Source organism: Mesocricetus auratus, unplaced genomic scaffold (genome assembly GCF_017639785.1).
Source record: "Mesocricetus auratus isolate SY011 unplaced genomic scaffold, BCM_Maur_2.0 Super-Scaffold_100013, whole genome shotgun sequence".
Taxonomy (NCBI): domain Eukaryota; kingdom Metazoa; phylum Chordata; class Mammalia; order Rodentia; family Cricetidae; genus Mesocricetus; species Mesocricetus auratus.
This window is the reverse complement of record NW_024429196.1, coordinates 74,957,407-74,978,961: the sequence shown is the minus strand read 5'-3', so window position 1 is coordinate 74,978,961 and position 21,555 is coordinate 74,957,407. Positions and strand designations below refer to the sequence as shown.

General features: G+C 41.1%; 1 protein-coding gene across 12 annotated transcripts in view; it reads left to right on the top strand.

The window, feature by feature from the left end:
• Uimc1 (ubiquitin interaction motif containing 1) overlaps positions 1–21,555 on the top strand; it is a 63,140-nt gene that overhangs the window by 28,120 nt on the left and 13,465 nt on the right. For all 12 annotated transcript variants that reach the window (XM_040756019.1, XM_040756020.1, XM_040756027.1 and 9 more), the window contains 3 exons: positions 5,680–5,756; positions 12,759–12,862; positions 18,737–18,887. In XM_040756019.1, coding sequence (XP_040611953.1) covers positions 5,680–5,756; positions 12,759–12,862; positions 18,737–18,887 — 332 coding nt within the window. The remainder of the gene's footprint in view (positions 1–5,679; positions 5,757–12,758; positions 12,863–18,736; positions 18,888–21,555) is intronic.

Here is a 21,555-nt window from a genome sequence, read left to right as displayed (position 1 = left end):
GCATGCATCACCATGCCTGGTGAATTGTTCCCTTTTAATATGTAATCGCATTTTATGTCTTTGACTAATGTTGGTTTGAAGTCTAATTTGTCAGATATCAGAATAACTCTGCCAGCTTGCCTTTAGTTTCTGTTTGCTTCAATTTTCTATCTCTTAGCTTTTACTGGAGACAACAGAAGGTTGGAATAAGTCAGTCTGTGTCTTTTTATTGGTGAATCAGGGCCATTTATATTTAAAGTTATTATAGTTAGACACTTATTAATTCCTGTAATTTTGTTGGGTCTTTTCGTTGGTTGGATTGCTGTTTCTTCTTCCTTTCCTATTGGTATCATGGATTTGCTGGTTAACAGTGTTGGACATGATGGGCTCTTTCCTAGATCCCCTTTATTTAGCCATTCTTCTCCTAAAATGTATTCTTTCCTGTGCTCTTGTAATTAGGACTGGCTTTTCTTCTTCCCTTGTGTATAGTATTCATCTCCATATCTTCTGCTGTGCCAGCTTGTTGATCATGAACTGCCTTAGTCTGCTTATCTTGAAATGCTATTAGTTTTCATAGACAGCTTTGCTAGACAGCACTCTTGGTGGCAGTTATCTACTCTCAGTGGTTGGGATGAGTAAAAAAATAAAAATATAAGAATATTAGAAAGTCAATAAGGTAAACTCAAGATATTAAGTGTAGAGAGCAAGAGGAAAAGAGGAATCACTGGGGAGAGAGAAGTGAAGAAGAAAACTGAGCACTACCAGTGCATGCCTTTAGCCCAGCTCTTCCCAGGCGATGGCAGGCCAGCCTGCGTGATGAATTCTAGGCCAGTTAGGGCTGCACAGTGAGATCCTGTCTTAAGAAACTAGGGAAAAGTTTTTCCTAAAAGGAAAAAAAATATGGGTAAAAAAATAAATATTTGAAGAGACAATAGCAAGTAAAGACATTTTTAAAAATTTTATTGTGGCCGGGCGGTGGTGGCGCACGCCTTTATTCCCAGCACTCAGGAGGTAGAGGCAGGCGGATCTCTGTGAGTTCGAGGCTGGGCTGGACTGACAGCCTCCAAAACAATACAGAGAAACCCTGTCTCGTAAAACCAAAAAAAAGTTTTTTTTTATTGTGGGGGCTAGAGAGAAGGCTCAGTGGTTAAGAACACTGACTGCTCTTTCAGAGGACCTGGGTTCAATTCCCAGCACGCACATGGCAGCTCACAACTGTCTGTAATTCTAGCTCCTGAGGACCTGACACCCTTGCCAAAGCACCAATGCATATAAAATGAAAATTAATAATTAAAAAATTTAACACAGTACAGCCCCTGCTCCCCCCAAAGAACTTCTTTTAAGGAGGCAGAGACTAGAGGATCTTTGTTTGAATCCAGCCTAATCTACATAGGTTTTCAGACATTTAGGCCTACATAGAGAGACCCTATCTCAAAAAGCAAAACAAAACAAAAAAATCCTGGATGATATGGGCTCAGTGGGTGAAGGCACTCACTGCACAAGATTGATGGGCTTGATGACCTGAGTTTGATTCCTAGACCTTGTGGTGGAAGGAGAGTACTGACTCACAAAAACTGTCCTCTGATCCCCATGCCTGTGTACACACAGACACACATGTACACACATGCATGCACACACACATACAAAATAAAAATTTAAAAACCCTTGTAAGCATGGAGGGAAAAACACACGCGTAAACACAAAGAGCAAAGCGTAAATGAGAAGAAAAGATGAGATGTTGCAGCAGTATCTTTCTGGACCCTTGAATAATACTTAGAGAGTCAGGAGGTGGGCCATTTTGACTGTGGTCTGCTGGTGTGTCTTTCTTTTGATTTATGCTGTATTGCTGTCTGCCAGAGTTCTCTTCACCATCAACTTCTTTCTTTGCATGTCAGGGCCTGTGGGTCACACTTAGCTTTGCATTCTGTTGCTGGACAGAGTTTTTCATCCTCCTTAGCCTGCCTATATTGTATTCTCTTGAGTGACTGTTTACCTAAGTAGTGTCTTCCATATGGGTTGGGAGTATGGAAATCATACCATAGCAGTGAGATTGGTACAGGCAAAAAGACCTGCCTTCATATTTTCAGGATCTCTTATGTATTAATCGCCCTGCTGGAGGGATGCCTTTTTTTGGGGATCATTATATCCCAGGAACTTGAGAATTCTTGGGCTTAACAGTAATGAATGTAGTAGGTGGTTGTAAAGTTTGATCTGCTCACTGGCCTAAGGCTCAGAGCTATTAAACTCTAGCATAGTGTTTGGTTGATGTGATCTGTTCCTGGTTCCTGTGCATGGGGTTGTCTCTCCTATATGTGATCTAATCTAAGCCAGCCTCCTGTTGCCTGTTCCCTTTGGCCAGAGTCCAGCCCTGTTGCTGTGCACAGCTGCCTTTAAGAGGCTTCCCTGACTAAAAGTTTGTAGCAGGCCAAAATAAGGTTCTTCATCCTGTGGATGTTCCTTGATCTCAGGCCCCCAGGCCAGTTCAGTTACCTATCTATCTATCTGTCTGTCCGTCCGTCCGTCCGTCCGTCCGTCCGTCCGTCCGTCCATCCATCCTTGTGTGTTTGGGTGTTTTAACTGCATGTATATTTGTGTCTGGTACTCTTAGATGCCAAAAGAACACATCATATTCCCAAGAATGGAGTTACAAACAGTTGTGAGCTGCTGTGTGTGTGTTGGGAATTGAACCTGGGTCCTTGAGAGGAACAGCCAGTGCTTTTAATCACTTGGCCATCTCTTCAGACTCATTTCAGTTTTTAACACCCTCCCCCCCCAAAAAAAAATGGTTCCTGGCCACTGCCTTCCAAGTTATATGGTGTAACAAAAATCGGATTTGTCTCCTGGAGTAATCACTGCCTCATGGAAATCTGAAACTGAATTTGAGGCTTGTAAGAATGGGGGCTTTTCCTAGGGGTAGAACTACCTTGCTTGCATCTGGCTTGTGTTTGGAAATGGCTTCTCAGGAACTGTATAGCCACTATGCTCAGCTTGCTATAGACTTGGTATACCTTTGTTCTTGCTCTCTCCAATATGCTTTCACTTACTTTGTAGATTTCCAAAGCTTTCCCCTCTATCTCTTTGGCATACTCTGTTTTTTTCTTATTCTGATGGTCTCCTTTATTGGCTTTACCAGAGACAGCCATCTTTCTAGTCTGCTTATGCTTATGTGCATTTCCAAATTTTATTTCTTTTCTTAAAGGTTATTTATTATATATACAGTGTGTTCTGCCTTCATGCCAGAAGAGGGCACCAGATCTCATTATAGATGGTTGTGAGCTACCATGTGGTTGCTGGGAATTGAACTCAGGACCTCTGGAAGAGCAGCCAGTGCTCTTAACTTCTGAACCCAGCCCCAAATCTTATTTCTTCTTCTTCTTCTTTTTTTTTTTTTTTTTTTTTTTTTTTGCTTTTTTGAGACAGGGTTTCTCTGTATTGTTTTGGAGGCTGGCCTGGAACTCGCTTTGTAGACCAGGATGGCCTCGAACTCACAGAGATCCACCTGCCTCTGCCTCCCGAGTGCTGGGATTAAAGGCGTGGGCCACCAACGCCCAGCTCCAAATCTTATTTCTTAAACCTATATATTGTTCAGGCCACACCGATTCTGTACCACCCTCACTTTATATCTCTGACATTGTGTTTAGTGTCTTACGTGATACTATAGCTATGTATGTGCATCACTTCCATTTTTAAAAATTTTATTTATTTTTATGTGCACTGGTGCTTTGCCTGCATGTATGTCTATGTCAGGGTATCAGACCTTGGAGTTACAGATAGTTGTTAGCTGCCCTGTGGGTGCTGGGAATTGAACTCAAGTCCTGGGAGAACAGCAGTCAATGTTCTTAACTACTGAGCCATCTCTCCAGCCCCACTTTTTCTATTCTTGATGATTAGTTGATGGGAATACTTTTCCAGTTTTTTTCGTTAATAACAGATAATGACTAATTGGTTTGACAGCTGAGTTTTGGGGATTTCTCAAGAGTTGATCTTTGTATTGAATGACTATCCTCCCTGGTATGGAATTTAAGGCCTAGTTGCCTTAATAGGTAATAGAATTTATGTAGTGGTCTTTGTTAAGTGTTTGGTGGTTAGTACTAGGTATTTATCCCTAAGCTGAAGAATATGGAGTTGGTTTGATTCTCCTGCTGTTAAGAGACTTTTGGGTTGGGTGGTGGTGACTCACGCCTTTAATCCCAGCACTTGGGAGGCAGAGGCAGGTGGAGCTCTTTGAGTTTGAGGTCAGCCTGGTCTGGAGTTGGTTTTCTGCTCCCTGCAGGCTTCTCTGTTTTATTGTGGTAAGCCTGTGCAAAGCAGATGTAGGCTTTAATAAATGAGTATATAGGTTGTCACTAGGAAAGAGTTGAAATCACATACAATGTGTTTTGACTTCAAATTGATTAGCCCATTTTATAAATGTCAACAAATTGTCTTGTGATGGTCTTTTTGAATAGAGCCTTAATGTTACATGCAGAGTAAATTGTGTCTGGCTTGGGTTTATAACAAATGCTCTGAAATGTATTATTTAGAGAGAGAACTCACTTGTGGTTTCCTGTCATGATTTAGTTATTTATCATGAGTCTCAGTGGTGGCTATTCTCTTTTCTCTGTGGTTCTTGGTTGATGTGAGGATTTGTTTTTTTAAGTGTCTTCTTGCATACTTGATCAAACTAATCATAAAATTCTGTGAAGCATGAGGGGACTATTTCAGATGCTCAGATCTCTCAGCCGTGTGTTCTAATGTCAGGAAGAGATCACACTCCATGAACAGTTAGGAGAAACTAGAAGGTTAGATAAGGGAATCCATTCATAATTAAGTTTTTCCCAGAGGAGATATTCAACTTGTGTGGGCAGATTTTGCTGTAGGACACTTGGGGATTTTATTTTATTTTTGTTGCTTAAGGAGAAACTTTTAACTATAAGGTGAGGGAAAACTACTGTGCTGTCAGGAGAAGTTCCCTTTTTCTGAGTTTATATGTCTCTTCCTTTCAGAAGACTGTAACTGGTAGCCAGGATTGTTATGATAAAGCGAGAAGGGGGATCTTGGTGGATTCTATGGCAGGAGAGGGTGACCGAGGTCGGGGACAAACATGACAGGAAGACAGATCTTAAGTGAGAAGTTTTATTAGAAAAGAAAGTAGGGGAGAAGGAAAGAGAAAAGAGATAAAGAGAAGAGGAAGACAGGAAAAGACTCCTGTCTGCCCGAGGGGAGGGGGGAGAGGAGAGAGGAAAAAGAGAGGGAAAGAGCTCTTAAGTGGGCTGAGTTCTTTTTTTTAAAGGGGTCCTTTGCACCTGTGCTGACCAGGGTACTGCCTGAGTGCATTCTACCTGGTGACAGGCAGGCCAGCATAGTGCCTGAATCCTTACAAGGATGCAAAACACCTTTGACATTTTTATACTGTAGTATAATTTTTGTCTTTTCTGATAGTCACTGATAGTTCTTACCCTTTAAACCTTCCTTTGTGAAGACTAGAAAAGGGAGTTTCTTTTCATTCAGTGATTTCACTGGAGCTGGAGTTGTAAGCATGTTTATTTTTCCCAATTCTGGCCCACTTGCACTGTAGATTCCTTGCTTTCTGTTGTGACATTGTACAGGATATATCAGTTTACTTGTGGCTTTGTAAACAACCCACCATTGCTTGTAGACCTGTGCTCCCCTTTGTTTTATGAGAAGTTCACTTTTATTTATTTATTATTCTGTTTTCAGCATTGCCACTTTGACCAGTAAGAGAAGCTTAGTCCTTATGCCAGAGAGTTCTGCAGAAGAAATCACTGTTTGTCCTGGTAAGCACACCATGACTTTAGTGAATTTCTGATATTACTTAACTACCTTTTCATTCCTATTAAAATTTTTGACTATTCAAACCATTCTCAGGAGGGTTATGTGTGATTTATGTGTGTATGTGTTTATTACTAGTATGTATACACGCGTACATGCTCACATACTTGTTTCTAGTGAACACAGGTTCTGATTATCAACCTTATTTTCTTCTTAAGGATAATTTGGTTTTGAAATTAACTGGCTCTTTTGTCTGCTTGCTTACCATGTGATCTGAAGAAGTAACAAAGTATCAAGAATAATCTTTATTTAACAGTGAATTCAGAGTCGAGGAGACTAAATGTTTGATTTTTATGTGTTCTCAAAGTTATACTGTTTTCAAGTCACCTTCATTATTAAGCAAAGCCCTTTAATAGTTTTTTGTTTTTGTTTTTGTTTTTTTTTTTGAGACAGAGTTTCTCTGTGGCTTTGGAGGCTGTCCTGGAACTAGCTTTTTTAGACCAGGCTGGTCTGGAACTCACAGAGATTCGCCTGCCTCTGCCTCCCGAGTGCTGGGATTAAAAGTGTGCGCTATCACCGCTGGGCTCAGTAGTTAGTTTTGAAACTGCTACTCTTTGAGGTTTTATGAGTTCAGGAACTGAATTTTTGTGTAGTTTTGTGACTGGTATAGTTTTAATCATAGACAAGATCTGGTTAAATGCTTTAGTTTAAAATTATAAAGATGGAGATATATTCCTTACTTAGGCATGAGACATAATAATTTAGAGTTTCATGTGGATTGGTTTAGATATATAAAAGGATTTAAAATGAACTAAGATAGCCACTGTATAAGGGAACTCTTTGATGAGTCATTGAATAATATGCATATTTTTCTAAATGAACCACTTGTACTTTTTTTTTTTGGTTTTTACGAGACAGGGTTTCTCTGTATTGTTTTGGAGGCTATCGGTCCAGCCCGGCCTCGAACTCACAGAGATCCGCCTGCCTCTGCCTCCCGAGTGCTGGGATTAAAGGCGTGCGTCACCACCGCCTGGCTCGTACTTTCTTTTTTTTTTTAATGATGAGAGTCCTCCCCCCACCCTTTAAAAAAAAAGATTTATTTATTTACTATGTATACAGTGTTCTGTCTGCATGTATCCCTGCAAGCCAGAAGAGGGCACCAGATCTCATTACAAATGGCCACCATGTGGTTGCTGAGGATTGAACTCAGGACCTCTAGATGAGCAGTCAGTGCTCTGAACCACAGCCATCTCTCCAGCCCCCCACTTGTACTTTCTAAAGAATTTGTTTTAAGCTGGGCGGTGGTGGCGCACGCCTTTAATCCCAGCACTCGGGAGGCAGAGGCAGGCGGATCTCTGTGAGTTCGAGGCCGGGCTGGACCGATAGCCTCCAAAACAATACAGAGAAACCCTGTCTCGTAAAAACCAAAAAAGAAAAAAAAAAAAAGAATTTGTTTTAGTCTGCCTGCCTGCCTTCCTTTTTCTTAAAAGTAGAGCCCATTATATTACTCAGGAATCTGAAGGAACTACCTATTAATATTTAAACTCACTGAAAAAACAAGTAGTGTATAAATGTTACTCAAAATCTTATTTGGGTTTCCTTTAGAACACACATAGCCTGTCAGAGTGTTCATAGTTTTCTTACTTTAATTTTTCCCACAAAGACTAAAACTTTGTTAACATGTACTCTAGGAAAAATCCTATAAATATTTTAAAACACTTGGCAGCCTATCAAAAAGGTTTTTATTGTTTTAAGGATATGAGTAATGTTGGTTTTTAATGAAAGTGGTTTCGTATTACATTTGAAATATATTTGGATCACTGTCTCATGACCTACTAAGAGACTCCTTTACCAAAGTGTTCTGATTTTGGCAAGGGCATTCAAGAATGTGGTGCTGTCACCTGGTGGTGGCGGCACATGCCGTTAATCCCAGCACTCTGGAGGCAGAGTAGGGTAAATCTCTGTGAGTTCAAGGCCAACCTGGTCTACAAATCGAGTGTTCCAGCACAGCCAGAACTGTTACACAGAGAAAAACCCTGTCTCAAAAATCCCAAAACAAACAAAAAAGAATGTGGTGTTGTCTTTGTGAAAAGACAACTTGGAGAATTTTGTCATCCTGGGAAGTCACTCCGTCTCCTTGTTTGAGATGGTGGCGTATGATGTCATTGTGGCATCTTTCCAAGAGGACCTGCATCTTAGCTCATAGGGTTTTATTTTCACATGAGGATTTCCTAAGGAAAATAAGGTAGTAGGATATATGTGACATGGAAATGCCAAGAGGACTACCTGGGGAAGGAAGGGTGAGTCGTGCTGGAGACATGGTTAAGCAGTTAAGAATACTGCCTAGACTCTTCCAGAGAACCCAGGTTTGAGTCCCAGCACCCACATGGAAGTGGTCTACGTCAGCAAACAGGTGGATTTAACCTGTAAACTAATGGTAGGAAGTCATGATCATAAAAGCTACCTAACTTGAGTTAGGAAGGGCTTACTTTTCCCCTTTCATTAGCTAGCACTATTTGTTGGGTTTTGTATGTATGGAGTGTGTGTACCATGTTCATGCAGTTCCCATGGAGGTCGGAAGAGAGGGCACTTGGTTTCCTGAAACTACATGGGAGTTAAATCCAGGTTCTCTAGACGAGCACCAGTGCTCTTAACCACTGTGTCCAATTTTGACTCATGGTTTCAGGGAGTTTAGTCAGTAGCTGCTTCTCTCCATGCCCCTGAGCAGAACATAAACATGGTGGGAATGTGTGGCAGAGAAGCTTCTTTACCTCGTGTTGTATAAGAACCACTAGAAAGAGAAATAACAGAAAGACTTGAGCAAGACACTGCTCTAAGGATGTAATTGTCAGTGGCCTTGAACTAGGCCTCACCTCTTCCCTTTCACTATCTCCCAATAAATGTGAATCCCCAGAGATGACTTCACCCTACTGGGTTAAAGCCCCAGGGTCTGACTGTATCAGGAACCGCTGTCAGGCACCCGTTTGTATGTTAGTAATCTTCTAGGTCTCTTAAGTCAGTCAAGCTGGACATCAAGGCTAACTCACAGGGTGGTCCCAACATTGTTGGTTTCTGAGGCACCAAGACTCTAAGTGTTTTCATAGTTAGACCATTTGTCTGTTCATCCTTTTTATTACTGCATTAGGCTGTGGAGAATGATTTTTTTTCTTTTTTTTTTTTTACTTAGGTTAGAAACAATCTTGTTTCACATGTCAATCCCAGCTCCCTCTCCCTCCCCTCCTCCCTCACCCCTCCCCACCAGGCCCCCCAGTCCCCCATCCAATCTCCACTCCGATCACCAAGGAGGGTGAGGCCCTCCAGTAACTGTCATTTCATCCAGGGCAGGGCCTAGGCCCTCCCCCCAAGAGTCCCGGCTGAGAGAGCTTCCCATATTTTGGCATGGGCACTCAAAGTCTATTTGTACGCCAGGGGTAAATACTACCCAAGGCCCCATAGATTACTTAGGCCTCCTCACTGACACCCACATTCAGGGGGGTCTGGGTCAGTCCCATGCTTTCCACACAGCCATCACTCTGGAGTCCAAGAGCTCCCCCTTGTTCAGGTCAACTGTTTCTGTGGGTTAAACCAGCCCAGTCTTAACTCCTTTGACCATCAGTTCTCTTTCTGACACTGGATTCCAGGAGTTCAGTTCAGTGTTTGTCTGTGGGTATCTGCCTCTGCTTCCATCAGTCACTGATGAAGGTTCTGTTTCCTAGACTCTCTGACAGTGGGATTGTATGCTGGCATTCCCCTGATTCATGTCTAAAATCCATAAATGAGTGAGTACATGCCATGTTTCTCTTTTTGTCACTGGGTTACCTCATCCAGGATGGTTTCTTCTAGTGCCATCCATTTGCCTGCAAATTTCAAGATTCCATTGTCCCCCCCCCCCATAGTACTTCATTGTGTAAATGTACCACATTTTCTCTATCCACTCTTCAGTTGAGGGGTGTTACGAGAAGCTTTTCGAGAAGCTTTTTCTTTGCTAGCTGCTTTGGTTTATCCCCCGCCAGCCGCCTGGGCTCTGCCACATTGTAGTCCCCAAATAAACACACAGGACGGAAGCTTTTTCTTTGCTAGCCGCTTTGGTTTATCCCACGCCAGCCGCCTGGGCTCTGCCACATTGTAGTCCCCAAATAAACACACAAGAGGCTATATTCATTATGAAGCTGTTGGCCTTGCTTGTCTCTTACTGGCTAGCTCTGCTTTAAGTAATTACCCCATAATTGTTAATCTAAGTATGTCTCTTACCGGAGAATAGTTCTGGGCTCCTACCCCCATGGCGGTTACATGTTGACTCTCTTGTGTTTCTCCTTCCCAGAATCCTCCTGGACTCCTAGCCCCACCTATCTAGATTCCTATAGGCTCAACAGTACTTTATTGACAAATAATAGGCAAATAACAGGACTTCCCCAACAGAGGGGCATCTAGGTTGCTTCCAGGTTCTGGCTATTACAAATAATGCTGCTATACAATGTATTTGGTGATAAGCTCTTTCAGGGATTTTTTTTTTTTTGAGACAGGGTTTCTTTGTGGCTTTGGAGGCTGTCCTGGAAGTAGCTCTTGTAGACCAAGCTGGTCTTGAACTCACAGAGATCCGCCTGCCTCTGCCTCCCAAGTGCTGGGATTAAAGGCATGCACCACCACTGCCCGTCCCCTCTTTCAGGGAAATTTAACACAGAAAATTTTGCAGTTTAAGAATTGTGAGCCTTTTACCACCAACATAGATAAAGTGTGTGGGTGTGTCCAGTTTTCAAATATAGTTAATTCTATAAATGTATTTAATCCTTTAGCAATTATGAAGATAGTTTAGAAACCTACAGATTGTTTATTTATGTTGACTATTCATGTATGTATGAAGCATGAAGCATAAGAGTGTCAGGTATAGTGTCAACTGAGAACTTAATAAGGTTTACCTTCTGGGATGGATTTTTAAAAAAATCTTAGTTATGGTTATTACTGGAGAGATGATTCAGAAGTTAAGAGCACCGATTGCTCTTCTAAAGGACCTGGGTTCACACTATAAGTACCCACATGGTCGACAATCATCTGTTCTAGGGGATCCAGTTCTCTCTTCTGCCCTCCATGGCTATCAGGCATGCATGTGGTGCTCAGACATACATGCAGATAAATATAAAATAAGGATATAATGTTAAAAACTTTTTTTTTTTGGTTTTTATGAGACAGGGTTTCTCTGTATTGTTTTGGAGGCTGTCGGCCAGCCTGGCCTCGAACTCACAGAGATCCGCCTGCCTCTGCCTCCCTGAGTGCTGGGATTAAAGGTATGCACTGCTGCTGCTGCCACCGCCACCACCAACACCTGACTTAGCTCTGTCTTAAGTATTAACCCATAACTACTAATGTATGTATTTCTACAAGGTCTTATTTTACTGAGAATGCCAGACTCATTTGTCTTCTCCTTCTGGGATCACATGGCGACTCCCCTCTGCCTATACTTCCCAGAATCCTCCACAGCTACCAATCCTACCTATCTTGCTTCCCTGTTGGCCAACAGTGTTTTATTCATCAACCAATAAGAGAAACATTATATATATACATACATACATACATATACATACATACAAATACACACACACACTCTCCCCATCATAACATTAGTAAATATTTTAGGCTCTTTAGATATTTTGTTAAAGCTATTCATGTTTGTTTCACTGCAGAAGTAGGCATAGACAATATCTAGCTGAATGAACATGGCTGTGTTCCAATAAGACCTTATGTACAAAGCCAGCCAGATGGCCAGGTTGGGCCCAGAAGCTTTTTTTTTTTTTGCTCCTGATTTACACTGTATCTCTGGGTTAATAGTAGATAGTACAATGTTATCCCATTAGTATTTGTTGAACTAATAGATAATGCCTAAAAAACATACTAAAGGATGGCATATCTTTGTGTAGAGTAAACATTCTTTTTATGTGTTCAGTGTTCTGCCTACATGTATGTCTGCTCACCAGAAGAGGGCACCAGGCCTTATTACAGATGGTTGTGAGCCACCATGTGGTTGCTGGGAATTGAATTCAGGTCCTCTGAAAGAGCAGCAGTGCTGTTAACCTCTGAGCCATCTCTCCAATCCTAGAATACATTTTCTTATTTTTTGACCTACTTTCTGTTTTCCCTATTCATTCTTTAACCTTAGAGCTAATACAGGCAGATTTTGGTTTCCATGGAAATTGATAGATTTTGATACTAGGACAACAGTGAAGTAAGCCAAATGGATTAACTGGTAGATAGAAAAACAAACTGGTGTAGTCATTCAGCAGAGTACTGCCTACCAGAAAAAAAAGGGATGTGTCATTGGTGTCTGACAACATGGCTGCCTCAAGTTACGTGATACTAAGTAAAAGATGGCACCAAAGACTATATACCCTGTGTTTTTTGTTTGTTTGGTTTTTGTTTTGTTTTGTTTTGTTTTTTTTGGTTTTTCGAGACAGGGTTTCTCTGTATTGTTTTGGAGTCTGTCCTGGAACTTGCTAGACCAGGCTGGTCTTGAACTCACAGAGATCCGCCTGCCTTTGCCTCCGAGTGCTGGGATTAAAGGCGTGCGCCACCACTGCCCAGCTTTTTTTTTTAACCTTTTAAAAAAGACAGGTCTCACTATGTTGTTCCATGTTTGAACTTGAATTGTGTTCTGCCTCCTGAGATTATAGGTGTGTGCCATCACATCTGACTGGTTCCATTTAGGTGATATTCTAGGAAAGGCAAAATGGTAGGAGCACATAGCAGATTTGTAAATTGACTTCAGAAGGGTACAGGATGATTTTAATGGGATACTGGAAACATTTTCTGTATTGTTGTGGTAGTTACATGGTATGTATTAGTCAAAACCCAACAAATTACAAACTGAAAAATTGGTGAATTCTGTTGTATGTAAATTATGTCAGAGTGAAGCTTCAGGAAGAAAAAAACTGGGTCTGTAGTGTCAGTTTAGCATTATCATACCCTAAACGTTAAAGAAATGAGAATTAATGATATTTACTTTTTTTAAACTACAGAGACACAATTAAGTTCCCCCGAGCCCCTTGACATCAATAGAGAAGACTCTCTGGATAGCAGTGAGACCCCCGTTGAAGTAAGAATAGCAGTGAGTAATAAGCAGGTGAGCACTCTTCCCCCATGATTTTCTCATTAGTTTGTTTATGCCGTTGGTCTTCTATGTGACATAGTGTTCACCTCAGCCTGAAAGATTCTGGTGGTACAGTTTCAGTTTGGGAGCACTTGTCTCAGGGAAATTTTTATAGTTAAATTATCATTTCATGCCAGGCAGTGGTGGCACACACCTTTATAGCCAGCACTTGGGAGGCAGATACGCAGGTGGATCTCTGTGAGTTTGAGGCCAGCCTGGTCTACTGAGTGAGTTCCAGGACAGCCTTCAAAGCTACAGAGAAACCCTGTCTGGAAAAACAAAAACAAAACAACAACAACAAAAAAAACAATTACCATTTCAGCATTGTTTATAAAAATATCACCAGTTTTTTGTTTATTTTGATTTTGATTTTTGAGACAGGGTACAAAACCCTAGTTGTTCTGGAAGTTACCTGTACTTAAACGTGTACACCACCACACCCAGCCACTTACCATTTCTTGAGTGCTTTTACTATTTCTGTTAGAGATAGGGAAAGAAAGATTCAAAATGTTTACATAGTTTGCACTGGTTAATGTTACTATTAATTACAGAACTAGAACCTGAACTAGATCTGTCTGTAAATCTATAGACATTTTCCATTACATATAGATAAGTTGAAAAATTAAACAGTGTGGGGGTAATCACTGTATAACGTAAATATATTTTTCAAACTTAATTTATAAGTTATCAGAAATACAAAGGGAAGACAAATAACATGCATTTCTATTTGCATCTTTAGCCGTCCCTGTCCATAGCCATAAAGTTGAGATTCTTAGAGTAAACCAGGCATGGTGGCACAACCCTTTAATCCTAGCACTAAAGAAGTAATGGCAGGTAGATCACTGAGTTTGAGGCCAGCCTGGTCTACAGAGTGAGTTTCAGGATAGCCAGGGCTACACAGAAACTATGTCTCAGAAAAAAACAAACAAACCAATCTTAGAGTATATTTTCTTTTGAGTGCACTCATCTGTGTGTGTTCATATGGAGACCAGAAGTTGAAGTTGATATCTTTCTCAGTCAATCTCCATCTTAGTTTTTGAGATAGGGTCTCTTACTGAATCTGGAGCTCACTGTTTTGGCTAATCTGACTGGCCAGCAAGCCCCTGGGTTCTTCCAGTCTGTGCTTTCTGCATCTCTGCTCCCCTCCCTGTCCCCCAGTACAGGAGGTACAGGTGTGCACAGCTAACTTTTCTGTGATTGCTCAGTGTCCCAACTCAGGTCCTCAGACTTGAGTAGAAAGTACTTCACCACTGAGCATCTCTCGGGCTCCTTGACTGTAAATGTTTTTCATTTTGGATTTTACTAAGCAATTTCCTGGAATTCTGTTGATGTAAAAAGCAGTTTGAAGATTGAATAAATTTTTATAGAAATAAAAAATTTGCTTATATTTATGTTTATTGTCCTGACCACTTTAAAGAGATTTAATTTTCTCATTCCTTCTTATACTGTAAAGGGGATTTTGGAAACAATTTTCACAGTAGATGTTAATCCTTTCCTGGTCTCTGCACTGCAGGTAATTGGCTAGAAACTCTGCTTTCATGAATCATGCACAGGTTTCTTGGAACCTGGTGTGTCACAATGACAGGCTGGGATTTCCTCATGCCACTGCACAAAGAATTGGCCTCTGTAGCAGATCTACTAAGGATAGATCCTGCTAGATAATATCAAAATAGCCTCTGTTTGTTTTGTTTTTTCTCCCCAGAGTAGATATTGAACCTTCTAAATGGAAATCAAGGAATAGAGTATTAATAATATAGTTATCCTAATATGCAGAAGAACATGTATCTATCTATCCATCACTACAAATGACACTGTTCTTGGGGCCAAAGAACACAAGCCCTATTTAGAATTTATAGCATGCATTCTGCACTGCTGCATGTCAAAACAACTGTTGCTGTTTAATTATGTCTCTGTATGCCTCTAAGTAATCTTGGAGGTTCCTTGGGATCTATCTGCCTCTACCTCCTGAATGCTGGGATTAAAGCCATATACCATACCTTGTTTTATGAGACAGGTTCTTTCATAGGCCTGGAATCGTCTCATTCCAGTAGGCTGGCTGGTTACTGAACCTTTGATACTTGCTTATTTTTGCCTCCCCAATACTGAGATTATAAGTATGTGCCACCATGCTCAACTTTTTGCTGGGGATCAAACTGAGATTCTTCTGGTTTTTCGAGACAGGGTTTTTCTGTGTACCTCTGACTGTCCCGGATCTGGCTTTAAAGACCAGGCTGACCTTGAACTCAGAGATCCTACCTGCCTCTGTGCCCTCAGTGCTGGGATTAAAGGCATGTACCACCACCATTTGGCTCCCCAAATACATTTTTAAAAACTGGGCTTCTTAGATATTAAACTAGAGTATATAAAACATATAGCTGATCTGGTACAAGTAGAACTATGCATATAGAAATAGTTTTTCTGCGTTGAAAATTTTGTGACTGTTCAGTGCTATTAGCTTGTTAATGGGGGTAACTGCTTGACTGCTTGGTAGTACTGACTTAAACACATCGACCATCCAGTCTTTCTTGATTTGATTTCTTACAGAAGTCTGCTTCCTTCCTTCCCTCCTTCCATTTTTCCCTCCCTCCCTCTTCCTTCCCTCTTTCCTTCCCTTTTTTCTTTTTTTTTTGGGTGGTGGTGGTGGTTTGAGACAGGGGTTTCTCTGTGTAACAGCCCTGATTGCCCTGGAACTCACTCAGACCAGGCTGGCCTTAAACTCACAGAGATCCACCTGTCTCTGCCTCTGGAGTTCTGGGATTAAAGGCCCGTGCAACAAGCCCAGTTAAGTCAGTTTTCTTTGGAAATGGTAGAATAATATTTTCTCAATATTGTGCTTGAGAATTTTCTTGAGGTGCAATGCCATATAGATACTCTGTTCTCAGGTAAGATAAGAGAAGTGCTCTAAGCCAAACAGAATCTTTAGTAAGTTTTTATGTGAATAAAGAGTCATATAGAGCCCAGTGTGGTGGCACGCACCTTTAATCCTGGCATTTGTGAGGAAGAGGCAGGCAGATCTCTGAGTTCAAGGTGATCTACATAGTGAGTTCCAGGACAGCCAGTGCTATGTAGGGAGGTCCTGTTTCAAAAAAAACAAACTAAGAAAAAAGTCATAGTAAGAAGGATCAAAATGAATAGCTTTCTAAACTACTAATAATCCAGGTAGGGAGAGTGAAGGACTTGGTGACTTACAGGGTATGTATTTTCACTGAGCTTTTTTTAGGGTGACATTTCTTTTGAGGGCAGAAGTTTGTGCCACAGGAGTTTTCCAATTTTTTGACATAGTGGCATGATATTGTCATCTATAAATATATTAGGTGGCATTCACAGCTTTTCTGAGTTGTGGTCTAAGTATATCAGACTTTCTTTTGGGCCACCAATCAACTCCCAAATCATGACACGGAGACTTACTATGAATGTTCGGGCTTATCGTATGCTTGTCCCACTAGCTTTTTAAATTTATAGTAACTTGTTTCTTTTAATCTACATTTTGCCTCAGGGCTTTTTACCTTTGTTTCTGTATGTCCTATCCCTGTCTGACTGGCTGGTGCTGGCTGTCTGGCCTGGAGCGTCGTCCCCTGTCTTTCTCGTTCTCTCTTCTCATTTTCTCTAGGGCCTAGATTCTCATCCTTATTCTCTCCACCTGCCAGCCCCTCACGCTCCTCTGCTGCCTAGCTATTAGCCATTCAGCTTTTTATTAGACCAATCAGGCAGGCAAAGTGAAACAAATGTAACACACCTTTACATAGTTAAATATTCCACAACATAAACAAACTTTTGCACATCTTTGCCTAGTTAAAGTTATATCCCACAACACCCAAGAGCTGAAGATTGGACATACCCACGAGGGATTATGAATTCTGTGTCTGAGTAGCACTTTTAATATCTCATTATGTGGTGTTTTTACTTATTTATTCTACACGGTGTGTGTGTGTGTGATTGTGTCTGTGTGTGGTGTGTATGTGTGTGTGTGTGTGTGTGAAGGTCAGAAAACAACTCACAGGAGATGGTTGTCTCCATTCATGTAGGTTCCAGGGGTTGAACTCAAGTTGGCGTCAAACACCCACTGAGCCATCTTGCCTGTATGGTATTTTATAGTTTTATCTGATTACACGGTCTTAGTAAAAGCTGCTTTACTCAAGTCTTCTGCCTTAATTCCTTTCTAGTAAATATTTAAATAGCCTCTTTAGTGGTATTGGGGGGGAGGGAGGAAATATCTTTATTTTTAAGATAAGAATTTTCAGAAAGTTTCTGAGGTTTGTATAATGTAGTTAGAAGTCATTTGAATTACAGTGAGTCAATAAGATTCCTTCCTCCTAAATACATTAATAGTTATGGGTGCATTCATTGTATTTTATAGAACAGTGGATGAATACAAAACAATATAGTGTTTTTTTTCCCTTGCCCTCCCCCCAGAGTTTCTCTGTGTCCCTTTGGCTGTCCTATAACTCACAAGAGTTCGCCTGCGTCTGCCTCCCAACTTCTGGGATAAAGGTGTGCACCACTGCCTGACAAGTATAGTCTTTTCTTGTTTGTTTTTCCTGTGAGCACTGGTGATACTCCTTTTGTATCACATCTTTGTGCTTAGTGAACTTTAGAATGCTAAGCAGCTTCTCAGTAACCACTAACCTTCAGTAACTCAAGACTGCTTGCAAATTAGGGCGTACCTGCTTCCTCCTTTTACTCAAATAGTTTTACATGCATAATATAGTATTTTCTTAGAGCATGTGTGAACAGTAGAACCTAGGTTTATAAGAAGCTCAGTGACTGACTTGGAATAGTATCATCTAGAACTTTCAGACCCACTTGAATCTCTTGACTTCCTACAGAATAATCAGTTTGGGCCAGTAAAATGGCTCAGCAGGTAAAGGTGCTTGCTGTACAAGCTTGATGACCTGAGTTTGATTCCTGAAATCCATATTAAAGACTGGATGATAACACATCCAGAATTCCTAAATCAAGATTGGTAGAGACAGGAGAACTGCCTGGAAGCTTGAGAGCTGGCTAGTTTCATGTCGGCTGACATAGACTCCAGATGACTGGGCTATAAGCAAACCTGTAGGGCATTTTCTTAATTAGTAATTGATGTGGGAGGGCCCAGCCCTTTGTGGGTGGCTCCAACCCTAGACTGGTGGTCTAGGGTTCTATAAGAATGAAGACTGAAGCTGGTGGTGGCGCACGCCTTTAATCCCAGCACTTGTGAGGCAGAGGCAGGCAGATCTCTGTGAGTTTGATGCCAGCCTGGTCTACAAAGCTACACAGAGAAACTCTGTCACAAAAAAAACAAAACAACAAACAAACAAAACAACAAAAAAAGAAGACTGAACAAGCCATGATGAGAAAGCCAGTAAGCAGCCCTCCTCCATGGCTCTACATCAGCTCCTGTCCCCAGCTTCCTACCCTGACTGTCTCTGATGATGAACTGTAATATGGAATTATAAGTGGAAATAAGCTCCTTTCCTAGTTGCTTTTGGTCATGGTGTTTCATGGGGGGGGGGCCGCACATGACCCTAAGACTGCCAATCTGCCTGGTAGAAACAAGAGACCTTACCTCAACAAGGTAGAAGGAGAGGAGAAGCAACCCCCAAACTTCTACATGCATACTGGCAACTACAGAGCGAGAGAGAAAACTTAAGAAGAGGCTTCAGTAAAACTGATTGTCTTACCTAATGACTTCCTTAGGATTTAAATACTTAAGCCTTTGCTTTCAATCCTTGAATTTGAATCTGGTATAAACTGATAGGTGTTGTTTCTTTGAAAGTAAATAAAATGTGGATGTGTCTTGCTCTGTGGGGGAAAAGACTTGAATTAAAGCTGCTACTTACAATTGTTGTTTGCTATGCTCTTTAGGTTGATAGAAGAGATGGTGAGAAAGCAAATCCCACTTCTGCATTCTCATCTCGTGCCCAGGTGTCCTGCCCACTGTGTGGCCAAGACTTTCTTCCCACAAAGATTGAACAGCATGCCATGTACTGCAATGGCCTGATAGAGCAGGAAACAGGTAAAAACTCACCATGTAGCTACAGGGCTTCACCATGTAGCCTTGACTGGCCCGGAGCTCATTGTGTAGACCAGGCTGGCCTTGAACTCATAGAGATCCTCTGCCTCTGCCTTCTGATGCTAGGGTTAAAGGTGTGCGCCTCCATACCCATCTGACAGGGTAACTCTTAACTTTTTTTGCATAGTACTTTTGTAATCCTGTATAATACAGTGCAGGAGAAATAGCTCTATCTTCAAAGTTGCTGTTGTTTGTATATAATTAGTTTCTAGTTCATTGTGTTTCTTATGCTTAGTAGATGTATTACCTTGTACCCAGTTCCTCAGGAAAAGGTAAAGGTAAAGCGTTCCACTTAAGGTTCCATTTGCTCTTCACTGTGAATACCTGAGAAGCTAATACTCTGCAGTAGACTTTGCATCTCAGCTTGTATATTTACATGCTGAGACTCCTAAGGAACTTAAGTTCTAGCATGGTCCATTTTTTATTTAAAAGAAATGTCTTGTGGTTTATTTCAATAGACATTCCACTTAGAGACAGTTGTTAAAACTGTCCCTAATTCATAAATGTGTCCCGAAGTCTTTTCTGGGTTATGCTGAAACTGTGGGTCACCTTTCTAAGTATACCAAAGCCATAGTTTTGATATTGTGTATCTGAGATGTGGACCAAGAAAATATTCTTGTTAATTATATCCCTTGTTTTTCCATCCAGATTCTGCCTTTCTGTCTTATGCTTTTAACCTGTAAGTAAATTTGTGTCAGCGTAGTTAGCTCTCCATGATCCAGCATACAAGTGAATGTAAGCCTTAAGTAACTGGAATTGTTGCAACCTTCTTAGTGCCACTTGATCTTTATACCTTAGGTGTATTTAAATCTGAACTTATACATTTGTGAAGTAGTTCGTAAGTTAAAATTTCCAGAAAGGACCACTTGGCTCATCCACAGTGGTGGTATATGAGTTGGCAGCCCAGCCATCCATGACCCTAAATATTCAGAAGTGACCATCTCTAAAGATAACTGGAGTAGACTAATAATTCTACTGGATTTTCCTGCTTACCACCCATGTGATATCTCAGAGATCCCAAGCAGGTGAAATGGGCCAGTGGGTAAGGTCATCTGCCACCAACCTGATGACCTAATTCTGACCCCTGAGTCCCACATGTGTAGAGGCTAGAAGAGGGCATAGAGTGTCCTCTTCCAGTACGCTCCCCCTGTTCCTTTGGGGCAGGAGCAGGTCTCTCTGAACATGGGCTCACATATCAGCAAGTTCCACTCTCCTCCTGTCTTCGCTCTGCTCAGAAGTGGGGTTACAAGCACTTGTGGGACACCCAGCTTGTTACATGGGTGCTAGGATCCAAACCCTGCCCTCATGACTGTTTGGCAAGCACTTTTAATCACCAAGCCATCTCCAGCCCCTGGAACATGCTTTTTAAAAATTAGTGGTAGTCCTTTATGTGAGTTACTAGAGAAGTTTTAAAACAAGGTTTCTGCTACCAAGAGTTTGTGATGTTAGTGAGAAAGTACATTTTTACTCAGGAAAGTAATTACAGTTGCTTAGAGTGCATGGTTTATACCCAAGTTGAATAACCCTGCGAATGAGTCCAGTGGGGAGAGAAGGGCAGTGAATTGGGATTCTGTCCTCGTAGGCTGAGTTTTAGCTGGACTGTGACAGGTGGCAGTTTAGACCTTTTAGGACATTCTAGAGCAGGGACTCCTTACTGGAACCATCCTGTAGTCTGCTCACTGCTTTGTTTTTTTGGGAACAATTTGGGGATCTAGGTAGGCTGGGGAAGTGAGGGAATATGTGAAATACTTACCAGGGTGTGTGACCTTCATCTGATCCTTGACAAATCTGACCTCTTAGTTTTCATCATTTTGCCTGTGCCCACATTTTCCTTGCTAGAGATGGAAATTAGTTCCTCTCAAAATAGTTTCTAAATCTTGGATGGCAGGCTTCTCATACTGCAGAGGGAAAGTTTCCCATCTTGAGAATGGGAATAAGCCATATAACTGAGCCTGGTGACCATTTGCATAATTCCTGGGGAGGAGAGTAAGAGAGTTCTTACCCCTCAGAGCTAAGTACAAGATTCTCCCTCCTTTCTGTCTCTCTGAAGCTGATGCTAGACACGCTGGTTTGGCTGTGTAACAGGAATAGTAATTAGCATCATCTACAAGAAATGTCTACCATTTATGCCTAGTTACCGTGCAGCACAATAACAGTTATGCATGTCATTAAAGATGCGTCTGATTAACTTCACTGTAAGTTTTATTTGATTACAGTATTACAGTGTAGTGAAGCTGGCTTGTGTGCTCAGTTTATTTAAGTGACATGGCTATCTGATCAGAACTATAAAAAATTGAATGTTCTTTAAAAGGTTTGTTTGCAGGCGGTAAGATTCACTATGTTGATCCAGGCTAGAATAAAGGCAAGCTGCCTTTGTATTTTATTTTATTTTATACATTGGAGATCATTTTTTTGTAAATACTTAGGAAAAATAAAGCTCCCTACTTATTTATTCAGCAAGTATGTATTAATACCTATTGTATATCAGATACATTGAATTAATATGAAAAGTCACTAATCTCATGGAATGTACGTTCTAGTGATGGAAGATAAACCAGAAAAAAATAAGAAAGCAACATGTCAGTGTGGATGTTGATATGTGTGTGCATAG